The sequence below is a fragment of the Lathamus discolor genome, chromosome Z (genome assembly GCF_037157495.1).
Source record: "Lathamus discolor isolate bLatDis1 chromosome Z, bLatDis1.hap1, whole genome shotgun sequence".
Classification (NCBI taxonomy): Eukaryota; Metazoa; Chordata; class Aves; order Psittaciformes; family Psittacidae; genus Lathamus; species Lathamus discolor.
The window spans coordinates 44,187,784-44,200,823 of record NC_088909.1 but is presented as its reverse complement, the minus strand read 5'-3'; the positions used below and the strand labels follow the sequence as shown (position 1 = coordinate 44,200,823).

The following is a 13,040-nucleotide window of genomic DNA, read 5'->3' as shown; positions in this document are numbered from 1 at the left end:
TAAGCTTTTAGTACAGTTCCTCATCAACAAGCAGCAGGTATTAATATGTCTGCATATTCTTGTTATGCAAATGAAATAAATACTTGCCTTACCAAATGCATTTAAAATTATCTGTACCTAATTACAGTACTTAATACATGTAAGTACTTAATTCATAGTAAGACTCAAGTCTTAGAAACTGTCTACTAAACATGCACGTGGAACTGCTAAGACTCTCAGAAAAAGAAAAAAAAAAAGCATACCCACCTGTGGTCCTCATTAGTAGCAATTAAGCTAGAAACATTTCTTAATATTCCTCCTCCGCTTTCTATGATAGCTAAAGTGTTTGTTTGGCTCCGGTATGTCAGTGTGCTAACTAGAAATGCAAGAGCACCATCAACAGCACATATATCAGCTTTGTTCCCAGTACAGTGTGCTGACAAATTCCATAAGGCACTCAGAACACTTTTTAGGGTGGATTCCTAGGGAAGTAATAAAATGGCAGAATTAGAGAAGTTTTCAGGTATTGATCACAAGCTCTCAGAAGTTAGCTTCATGGTGTTATGTGTGTTCCAATTTTTGCGTTTTGGGCTGATAATCTATGTGTGCAGACAGCAGTGCACACATATTGGTATTTCTTGCTCCAGAGTTTTCAGAAATCTGTGACACAATACTTGTTAGTTGCCACAGTGGTAAAAATGGCTTGAAGACTAGCTGGCAGGAGACTCTGAAATTGAATATAATCCTGTCTGGATACCAAAGATGTATCTAGAAGATTACAGAAGTGGTAGTTACCTATTCAGTAACTCAAAGGAGGTTTTATTAAATTGCAAAATTGTAAAAAATGTCTACTGAACAGCAGAGCTCATGTAACTGAAGAGCAAAAGCTGTCAACCCTCATTAAACAACTACTAGTAGTTTTGAGATGTCATTGCTACATGGTGGTTTGCTGCTACATTAAGTCAAACCAACTCTCTTTTTTCGAAGCAAGTTACCTAAACTACCCTATGTATGTGACCAACTGCTTTTATAAAAACGGAACATATTTGCGGTTCTGTAAAACAAATGCCATCTCTCAAAAATTTATCTCCATCATTTATACAGGATACCTTCTTAACTTCTAAAGCACATTCCATCAATGCTTTCACACTTCCAACTTCTCTTAGAGTCTTCTTGCTGTTTACATCTGCTCGCCATGACAAGTTCCTTAACACACTTGCAATGACCTGCAAAATATGAAAGAAAAATAACGTATGTTAATATAGCTACTTTTTAACAGGTTATCAGACTTCCCTCATAGATCTCTGGAACATTACGGATTAATGAACATTACCCATGTTCAGCTACTGAACTAAAATTTGCTAAAATCTGCTTTTTGTTGTGTTGCCTGCTAGACTGTTCTAACATTTCAGTATCAAGTTAAGTCAAAGGCACTGGCTTTTGTGTGTGGGTACCTAAAAGAAAAATTTTGAATCAGGCTCCATGCTTTCCACACCGGTTGAAAAACTAGTCCAAAACCTCAGATTTCTGATCTTCTCTGATAATTTAGTATCACCTTTTTCTCAGCTTTTCTGCTTGTAAAATAGAACAGTAACACTTGCCTGTCTCTCAGATGGTATGATTAGACTGATGTTTATAAAACTTTTTGAAGTCCTTTAAAAATGCACTGTGTCTTATACAATCAGAACAGTTACCTATAGAAGATGAACAACAATTCAGACAATAGTCTTGTCCCTGGCAGCAGCCAGACTGAGACAGACTGTCACTGTAGTGGACAGTCATTACATATCCATCTACTTATGAGCTACAGTAAGCATTTACATGCATCATGAAATATATCTGGTAGAAAACTTTAACCTATGGATATTCTCCTTGTCACAGAATTGCATAGGCTTGTTGGGTTATGTGCTGAATGCTCCCCTGCTCGCACCCCAGGGGAGCACAGGGAGCCAGAGACAGACAGAGGAGCCCAGTACAACCCTGCCCTGGCCACCCCCAGGCCCACTGCAGGAACCATCAGCCCACCAGAAGCGCATCTCAACATTCCCAGAGGAGCAGGGGGAGCCAAAGGTAGGTGGAATACAAACCAAGGACTCAGAGAAGGAGGCTCCGTGACCAGGATCTTTCCAGGGCTCTCCCTGCAAACCTGCAGCCCACTGGCCCAAGCAAGACACCCATTATGAAAAATCAACGGGAGCAGATCCCTGCACTTTTTGGACTGACGCAGGTCACTCCAGAAGTCCTGGTTTAGGGGCGTGGGACACTTCAGGGTATCCAAGAGAAGAGCATTCTGGGACTGCAGAAGACTTATTATGGGAAGGGAGGACCTAACAGTTCCAAAGGCACCAAAAGGGATGAATCTAGGTGACGTACAAGCATGGAAAAACACAGGGATAAGGGGAGAGAAAGGCAGAGTTGCATCTGAACAGCTGGCTGGCTGACAAGCACAGTATGATCATACTCTTATTAATTATTAAATCATCTATAACCCGAGTGAGGGTCTTCCTGCTCTGTGCACGTGTGTGTATGGAGGCATACATGCCAGTGGCTGGAGACACACCACGGGTCACAGGGACCACGTGTCCATGACTTTCTTTTCAAGACCACTAAATGTATTTAATATCAGCCTTAATACCAAATTGGAGCTTACCCAGTAACCCCTATTGTAATTCTAATTGTTTCCTCAATCATACCTAGCTAGCTCCTCCTGTAGTGAAAAAAGTTTTAGTTTTAAGAGAGAAAGTAATTTTTATTTAAAATTGTTCTTTTATCTGATGATTCACTCAAGCTGCATGGAAACCAGGGTTTCTCTTTCCAAAACCTGTTCCAGTTTGTTTACAGTACATATTAATTACAATGGGCTACAATTTAACATTTAACAATTTTAAACAAGTTCCATACCAATGAAGAATGTTCTGTGCTGTCAACTCTCAGAATCACCCTAAGCACTTCCTAAAGACTTTATTTTCAAGCTGTTTTCTTCACACAGCAGGAAACATTGAAAAAGACACTCGGGTATCACACCAAACACAGCTCATACTTAGAAAGCTTATCTGGAAGCTTGCTGGTGTCAAGAGTAGTTATGTATGGCTTGGCAAGTCAAATGCAGATTCTCTTTTGACATACAACATCCTCTATTACTATTGCCATGTTATTTACCAGCTACAACTGTAGGAAGAGCCACAATACTGTATGAACCCTCTGGGTAGTCCCAGTCCATTAGCACCATCACTGATAAACTAAAATAGACAATCTAAGACTCCTCAAAATTATCTTTAAAACTGGGACTTTCACTAACAGACCAGGGTCATAAAAGTGAGTGTTACAGCCATGTTATATGTGCTTTGGTAAAAACCAACCAAACAAAAAAACCCACCACAAAAACAAAAAAAACCCAGTATGACCCACAGGTAAGTATTTTTACAAGAAAGTTGAACTTCATAGATTTTTAATCTTTTCGTCAAAGTCAGACAAGATAATACAAGAACAACAATTACAAATAAAAACCCCAAAAAGGACAAATGATGCATGTTCCAAAGAGAGAGCCTAATTTAAGAAAACAGAAAAGGCTAGCCATGGACAGCACACTAGAAATTTCATTAAAATGACAGAATTCAAGTATGAAAATAACTGGTGTTAAGACCAAATGAGTAGAAGGAAGGTAAATATTAGGAAAAGAGAGCAGAAATACAGTATTTTACACAATACAATGAAATTCATGGGAAGGACAGTGACGGAAATATCCAAGCTAAAGAAATATTTCAACTCAAAGGATGTTACCTGCTGTAAGTCTTCACTTTCAGATTTCAGTTGGGCTACAAGAGCTCTCATGCAGCCCTTCATGGAACATAATGTAGCCTGTCAAAAGAAAAAATAATATTAAACGACAGGTTAAGTGGCTTGCTTCTGCACAATGCTTTGATATTTCAAGCTAATCGTATCTGAAGTGCAAGACAAGCTTAGTAAAGTATGTTGCCAACAATAAATATTTGGTTTACAACTGCTAAAAAGTTAAGCGTAACTCTCAGTTTTGTATTCTGGATGTTATTTAAGTGGTAAAATTGTGCTAAATTTCATATTTTTTACAGCACGTGTAGGACTTAATCTGGAACTTTACTACCTTAGAGGCCTTCTTTGAAAATAAAAACAACAGCTACTGGAAAACTGTATAGCTTACACTGGAAAGTGTGACAAAGCACAATTAAAAATTATTCAAAACCACGATGTGTGTTAGTACTGTACTACTCTTCAGCTGGACAGCAGGTACATTTACATCTCTGAGGAGTTCAGTTTATGCTAGAAACCAAAGAACTGCTGCCCTGTAGTGGTTACTGAATGCATGTTGTAAAAAGCCAGTATTTTGTGAAACAATTTATTTGCACCAAGGATTTATGCTTTACTCTTGTCTAAAACTTGGACCAAAAAAATCAAGAAGACTCTTATTTCCACTGGCTCCTGAAATGTCTTCCTCTAGAGCAGAAAGATAAAAGTCTCAGTGCAAAGTTATTTCAAGATCCATAGCTTGGCAAACCTCTGGGGCAAGAAATTATTGAAACTTTTTACCTTTTGAAAGCAAGGTCCTTGAGAGATATTAGGTAACCTATTTGCCCTTACAGTAATTCAAAGTAGTGCCCATTATGAACCAGATATACTCTAAATGTCTAAAAGCAAGCTCCAGCCTGAAGAGGTTTGCAAAATTCCATGAGGCAGTAATGGTATTGTTAAGTGACAACTTTACAGAATTTGACTCAATAAGCAGTTTTAGTTCAAGATCCTCAGAAAAATCAGTTACTATGTGTAATCACTGGTCCATAATCATTATGCGATATACTAATCCAATGCTCATAAAAAATTAATCCAACAGATAAAATTCTTATTTTCAGTGACATAAGTGGTTTCATTTAATTTGAGAGTTCATACTATACTTGCATGGTGTAACATTCAGTTTGCGGTGCTCTCTGTCAGGAATAGGATGGAATGACACTGGTAACTTGAACTTCTGTCTTGAGCTCAAACTCAACATCCTACCATCAAGATTTCCACCACCTGTCTTGAGAACTACAATTCAAACATAGCTATGAACTGAAATTACTGTGTGTTTAAAATTCTACTCTTACCTTGTTTGCCACATCTCCAAAAGTCAAGTTTGTCAGCGCCATTCCAGCATACCTCCTTAAGGTGACACTATAGTGATCACTTGTAAGTCCATACATTTCACAATCCACTTGCAGCAGTTCAGCAATGGCCTGCAAACCTCCTTTAAAAGCAAACAAGTAAGAAAATAAATAATATCTGTACTTTAATATCACAAGTACAGTATATACATACCAAGGAGCAAACTGCTTTTGTACTCAGAGAACAAAACTCAAAAATCTGAAAACCGAAGACTCAGAAAGGTAAATAAAATTCTTAAATACTGACTCCAGATCTTGAATCCTGTGCTTAGCAGCAGAGGAAAGGTATGACAGCATGATATTGAGATTTCAGGAGAAAACGGGAACAGGTGGAATTATGAGGACTTAAGAAGCACACTCATCTTTTAATTCCAACTAGCCAAAATCATGTTTGACAGATGAAGTTGCACCAGTTACACAGAAGACTATTAAGTAAATTACTGATTTAATCATTATCAGTGAATGTTATTTTCTGAGAAAAATACACAGAATATTTTCATTGATAATGAAAAGTGGAAAACTAAGGAAAATTGCATGCAAAGAATTTACTAAGCATGGACTAAAAACTTCAGGCACTAAACAGGAACCAACTCAGGATAAAAAAACCCTCACACCAAAACACCAACAAAAAAACTGCACTCCCCCACCCCCACCCCAGAAAACAGTCTTCACTTTAAGTCCAATACCTCTAAAATTGCAAATATTTCCATAATACTACTACCTTCCAAAATTCATCCACTGGGAAATGGTCTGGTTAATTAAACAACACTCATCACTTTGAGGGCAACAACTGATTCAAATAAACTGATGACCTAGTAATAAAAAAATATCCACTAATATACACAAGGAGTGTCACCGTTTCCAGCAATCTCCTCAAAGGAAGTCAGAGTACATTTGGTCTTACCAAGCTCATTCATTGCATGCCTGTGTTCTTCATCAAATGAAAGTTTCATCAAAACACACACTGCAGGACAGATCTGATGATCGACTGGAGCAGGCACTGATCCAGAAACAGGCAAAAAATTAGCATTCCTAGGTGATTTTGTCTAGATCACAAGTTTTCCAAAGTGAATCCAATGTTAAAATAAATCAACTGCAGTTTTGGTCAGGGTTAATATCTTCCCAGTAATCCATGAACAGGCAATTAGTTAAGAATGTTATTAACAATGTGAATCATAAATACATTTGATGCTGAAACAGAAATTAGGGAGAATCCTGAGTGTATGGATTAAGTAAGAAGCATGACTCCCAGTAAAAAAAAAAAAATTATCCTACTTCTAAAAATTAATAATCTTAGTGAAACAAGTCAGTAAATTCAAATATTCTGGTGGCATTAAATAATATGTCACCTAATGTGAAGCTGCTTCCTGCGTCCTCAAGAATGATTAATTAACCCCCATTTCATAACCAAGAAGCTTTTACATTCCTATTTCTTGTGAGCTACATTCTGGCTAATGCACAAGTAGTATTGGTATACCTTGTTCTGAGCCACACTCCTGCCAAATGATTCTTGTGGTAAGCTCCACACTCATGGTGCAGCCCACTCAATTCAGAAGTACATTTTGTCATAGATGATGCCTAACAGCCTGTATTTACAAATTGCCCTCAATTCAGAAAAACTGCTAAGCAATCCAGAAGGTTAAAACTTTTTTTCTGAGTGTTCCCTGAAAAAACTCATATTCACTTACATTGTCACTTCTTTTGTATTTTAATACTAAAATATTTCTTACATGTAACATTATGAGTAACACTATGTATTATACTGAATAGATTGAGATGATTTAATTTGTACTCGCTGTCCCTCTCCTAAAAGAAATGTGCTATCTACTGAATACATTTTTATGAAAAGCAATTTGGGATTATTTATGTAGATTCAAGTGTAGAACAGAGTAAGTACATATTCAATATTAACTTACAGATTACATGTATAAACTACTTGAATTATTATCTGGAAAGCACACCAAACTTTATGATTTAAATAAAAAGTTTATAAATAGGTTAGCATATTTGTAGTTGATACTATTTCCTACCACTACCTCAGCTTAAAAATATATCTGTACACGCACATGTATAAGAAAACTCACATACATTCAACAAGAATTCAGATTAAAGTTGTACTTTCTGTAAATTCACTGTTTTCAATATATCCTTGAAACATATTTATATGGCTTCCAGAACCTACTTGGGTTTTTGTCTTGGTCCATTCCTTGTTCATGTGCTTCCTGCCATTCCCAACACGTTTCACAGTAAGCACGGATCTGCTCCAAAAGATGGAGCACACGAATTTCCCGTCTGCCTCGCTTATCATCAGGCTGGGAGTGAATGATGTTATGCAGTGCTGCGCTGGCTCTGGCACGGGCCTCTTTACTACCACGAGAGTTTCCTAACAAGACAGAGTCTTTATCGTTGCCATGTAAAAGCTGGATGAGGAGAGGAAGACATCCAGACTGACGCATGGCTATGCAGCTGTCCTGCGAGCTAGACATTGCTAGCAATGTTCTTGACATGTCATCTTTATCATGAGTACCAAGCATTGATAACAAAGAATACACCATTTCCACCTGCAGGTCAAATGATTTTAAAAATAGTTACATTTCATATTAAATGAAAACGAAAATTGAATGGTACACAAGAGTAAAAAAAAACCCTTTTTTAATGGTGCAAAAATTTGTGCTATTTAGAAATATTTAAGTACTACTACTACTTTGGCATTCATAATCTTAATATATTTCACTTAGTGGTTAAACGGCTAGAAGCAGGTCATAGCTGTATGCAAATGTATTATTTTACAAAAGCAATGGCAAAGACTTCTATATTTTCACTGTTCAGAAAGATTAAATAAATAAACACACTAATGAAAGTGTTCCAGTTTGAGAAATCTAAAATACATTTTAAATTAATTCTATATAAAAAAAAAAAAAGCTCTATAACAATCACACTTCCATGTAAAGATGCTTCAGTGAAAAAATTTGTCATGTGGTATTAAATATAATTAATCTAGACAAAAGGTAAGAATGATTACATAAATTTTTAGTTTATATTGTGTTTAAAAAATCTGACAGCCACGTATTTTAAAGTTTTCCTTTAAAACTATTCCAGATTAACTAAACATTATTTGTTATGATGATTGACTTGCATATGGAACAGATTATATACAGCAAATGCAAAGCTGAATTGTTAAATTCACTTTTTTTCAAGTTTACAGGGATAAACACAGTAAAGCAAATGCTCATTCAATATATGTAAAATACTGAGCATTTGTCAAATTAGACCAAGCCATGAAAACCCAGTATTACACATTTAACTTGGGAGTAATGAAACTGCTCATTAAAAAACAGCAAATTTTGAAGGATTCCCTTGGCTGTCATTTAATATAGTGATCAACACACTATTTTGTTTGTCTTTCCCACTCTATTTTCTTCAATAATAGCTTTAGATCAAGAAATGCATTTGGTTCTTCCAGTGAACTTTTAGTAGATTAACAGGATGTAGAGGATGATTTTAGTCCAAACTCCTAAAGCCAGGAAAAACAGGAATATTCAAAACCAAAGCACAACATAAAGAAACTATCAAAGGGAACTGTAAAGTAGCAGTGTGTGTGCTTCTCTATAATATACCAATTAAGGAAGAAATGAGACTTTGGACCCATTCTTCTTTGGACAAAGTTTTCTACGAGTAACTAGATACTTGCATTGGTTACCAGACCTATGAATGATTTTATTTGGTTTCTTCAGAGGCAATTCAAATGTGCCTGAAGATGACCACAAATATGGAGTTATAAAAAAACTGGATAGGAGTGGGTAGACTAAGCAGCAAGTCTGAATCCTAGAATCTGGGAAGCTACATGATTACATGCAAAATCCACTGAAATAGCCTTGGAGCTAATTTTATGACAGCCTAGCATCCCAGTTTGGAGATCCTGTCTTCCTGGTCTGGGGAAAATCAAATACAGTATTAAAACCAACCACTTGAATTCTTAAAGGAGAGTAAACTTAAACTGCTTCATGCATGCCTCTTGATAGGTATTTCAAGTGGCAGCTTTAATCCAGTGTTATTAGGATTTGGAAGGCAAAGTTTTTCTCAAAGAATAGAGCTGAAGAAGCCACCAAAATCCAGCCTCCATGCTCAGACCCTTTGCCTGCCTTCAGGGCTCTTCCATTGTCTGCAGCTTTTGGGAATTCTACAATTTCCAATGAAAACTCGCAGACAGACCAGCTGATGTCACCACCCACTGGCACATGCATAGAGTTCAGGACTGAAATGACATTATTATCACACTGGTTTAAGGCCTGAAGTAATTAATACTATGCCAAGCTAATAGGCCCAAAAGACTGCGCTCAGCACACCACCGATAGTACATATACTGCTGCTGATTCCAGAGGCAGTATAAACTCCAGTGGCTCATGAACTTCATGCTGTGTTACAGATTTGCCCTTTCTTTTCCCCCTCTCTTTTCATACTGCACAAAAACTTTGAGCACAGTCTTGTAAACACACATTTACTACCATGAAAGGCTTACTCTTTTTTTTTTTTTTTTTTGTCAGTGTAATTTCTTAGTAATAGTATTTCTGTTTTGTGGATTTGGCTTCTGGAAAAGTATTTAAAGAACTGCTCTTGAAAAGGTTATTATTCATTTGGATAACAAATCAGCATCATAGGCTTTCTAGATATTCCAGTAATTTCCAGCAATCACTTTTTCCTTACTGTAACAACTCTTAACTGATGATCAATAAGTAAAAAAAAAACAAACCTCTGTGCATGTACCTTAAGAATTTTAAAAATATTCTAAAATTTTAATTCCAATTGAAAATCAGGTAGATTGTTCAGGTAATATTAGTACTACTGGCAGAAACAATTAGATTATTGTATTAGTAAAAATGTAGCATTAGCGACCTGTGGTTTGTAATCTTCGGTTACCTTGGTACCCAGATGACTTGTCAGTCTGCGAGGAACAGGATAGTTATTACTAGAGCTCGTAACACTGGCGGTCTCATGGTCCATTCGAGCAGCAGAACCCTAGAAATATAAACAACAATTCAGTATTAAAAAAAAAAAAAAAAAAGGTCTGAGTGAAAAAACAACTAATGCCTGATTCAGTTTCAGCACTGGATCATGAAATCATACTGATAGTAATGAACTCTCAACTTCTGTTCCGTCCTCTCTGCCCCAACACAAATTAGAGGTCACTGTTAATTCTGTTAACCACTTTCACCGAAATCAAGTCTCAACAGAGTTGTTATTTTCAAAGGACTTATTTTATAATTACTATTTTCACAAAGAAGGAGGAGAAATGGACTTCACAACACACTGAATTATAATTTTTACAGCGAGAAATAAACAGCCCCAACTTTTATGTCACATTACATAGTGAACAGGGGTAAGTCTGTACTACTTCAGAACACAACCAGGTATGCGAAAACTGACAAGAAGAGATTCATCCGGACAAGGAGTAACCCTATTTAAATTTGTCCGTAACAAAAGCAAATTAAGAGCGGATGAATCTCAGTTTAAAATGAAAAAAATATAAAATAATGATGAACCTATTTTCTATAATTTTCCTAGAAAATCCTATAAATAGTATGTTCTACCTGGAGTAACAAGACCCAGTTATTAGTATCTTCGTCCCCTTTTAATCAATTTTGCGTATTTATATTTTTCCTTTTTTTTCTTACCATCTTTTATACACTCACTCTCTTTGCCCTCACTCGCCCCCTCCCCCCAGTTGCTTGTTTTCTTTTTCTCTGCTTCCTATCTGTGAGGTTTTTTTCCTTACATCCCTACTTTTCTGTTCGTTTTGAGGAACTTAAAAATACATTTTACTAGAACACTTTCAGTATCAGAGCATTAAGTCTTTCCTTAATTCTCTACAAAAGATAAAATCTTCTCAGTAAAACATCGGCTTAATTTTCAAAACAAGGTTTTCAAGCTATCTGGATCCTGAAAATATTCTTTTTTTTTTCCAATAAAAATATGAAGCACACTGAATAAAAACATATGAAAGACATTTAGAAATAATGCCTGTGTTTTCCTAGATGCACCAAAAGAAAGAAGACAAATATTCCTCTACAGTATTTGCTTTTCATACAGCTCAACATCTTAAGTTGAAAGTGACTGTACATGAAAGGTAGGAATAACTTCATGCAGTGTTTGCCTAGAGAGAAAAAACTTCTAGTTATACTGGAATATTTAAACACACATTATTACACTCATTTCATTCTCCCATCTGAATCCAGAACATTTTATGCACACTCCAGAATAAGCGTTACGCTAAAAGAGTGTAACTAGAATGATTTAAATTCACGTTATTCTAATATAGATTTCCTTACTTTCTCTCTTAAATATAGGAAAAATTTATAATCTTAATGCTCAGACCGAAAACTGTACTGGATTTTTCCCAATTATTCACTTAAATAATCAGTGTAAACTGTATCAACTTTGATTCAGATAACTATTTCTTTCACAGCCATCACTTGGCCTTGCTACTTGAGGATGCCAGGATACCCAAATGAAGTGTAACTACATTCCCTACTTGCTCCTAAAGACTGACATGAAAGAACTAATGTAAGGTGTGTAGCTACTCATCTGAGAAGATGGGAAATGACAAGGAGCTGTTAACATAGACCTTTCTTGTGTAAAACCTTCTCCTTCAAAATCTCCCCCCATCTGTCTTCTTCATCTTGTTTTCTCCTTTTATACTTTACTCTCCTTCACTCATTGTTTTACTATGCTTGCTACTTAACTGTCAGTAAGGTTATTCTTCCTACTTTGTGGTACATTTTCTTACGAAAATAGACAGTATCACTAAATTCCTTTATAAAACTTGCAAAACAAAAGTATGAAAAAAATTTACTTTAGAGGCAGGATAGCAAGGGTAATGGAAAAGAGAAGAAAGCTGAAAGATGGTGCAGAAAAGGACATAACTGAATCCTGAAAAATCCTGGATTCAACAAGCAGTGTCTCAATTAATGTCGATTATATGACCACAAAACCCATTAGAACCAAATGGCTTGGTTAAAACTTTATTTGCATTGAACAGCAATTGTTCAAAGTATGTAAGAAATAAATGTTATACCCAGTCCATCAAATCTCCTCTGTCTGGACCTGTACTAAAAGTAACTAATCCCCAGATGTGTGTCTTAACACAGATTCAGCACCCTGGCCCTACCTACCACCAGAAGGAACAAGTATGCATGCTTTATACACTTTAATGAGGTGAAGGTCAAAACTGAAGAAATCCTCAACATAAGACCTCAAATGAAGTATGACTAAATCTTCAACTTGTGTAAGTCTGCCAAGACATCACGATCTCTTTTTCCTTCCTTCCCTGTAAAATGTTGTCCAGAAAAAGCCCTGATCCGTTCACTGAAGACAGATGATACAGCCACAATGCATTAATTATTTCAATACATTATGCTTTCTGCCCCAAAGCGTGCTGAATTATTGTCTTCCCAAAAAATAAAGTTGTCGTAAGAATTGGAGTCCGGGCCCCAAGCAATTGCTCAGATACAGCTGACAGAACTAAACTCCAAACTGTGATCAGACGTATTTTAGAAGCAAAATTATGGGCTGTACTTAATGTCTGATCAAATGAAATATGTTAGCTAAACCACAATTCTGTCTTCTTGTACAACACACTTTCACAAGTATTTAAATAATTCTACTTCCCTGGAGCAGCAAAAATATTTTGCCTATGAATTCAACTATAAAGTTTGTAGTGTGAAGTTTTAAGAACACAGATTACTAGTGGGAATGGTCAGCTACAGTCGGAAATCATGAAGGGAGTGATCATCAGCACATGGTAAATAAATCAAAGTATATTTAGCCAAAGGGAGAAGTCATAAATTTTGCTAAACATTTCTTTCAAAAGACAAGTAAAGAATTTAATGT

General features: G+C 36.2%; 1 protein-coding gene across 1 annotated transcript in view; it reads right to left on the bottom strand.

Moving 5' to 3' along the window:
- The window catches only part of APC (APC regulator of WNT signaling pathway), an 89,117-nt gene that overhangs the window by 12,787 nt on the left and 63,290 nt on the right, over positions 1 to 13,040 (bottom strand). The window contains exons 9-15 of the mRNA XM_065661256.1: positions 10,047 to 10,169; positions 7,336 to 7,714; positions 6,058 to 6,153; positions 5,097 to 5,236; positions 3,760 to 3,837; positions 1,089 to 1,205; positions 247 to 461 (exon numbers count right to left, since the gene is read on the bottom strand). Coding sequence (XP_065517328.1) covers positions 247 to 461; positions 1,089 to 1,205; positions 3,760 to 3,837; positions 5,097 to 5,236; positions 6,058 to 6,153; positions 7,336 to 7,714; positions 10,047 to 10,169 — 1,148 coding nt within the window. The remainder of the gene's footprint in view (positions 1 to 246; positions 462 to 1,088; positions 1,206 to 3,759; positions 3,838 to 5,096; positions 5,237 to 6,057; positions 6,154 to 7,335; positions 7,715 to 10,046; positions 10,170 to 13,040) is intronic.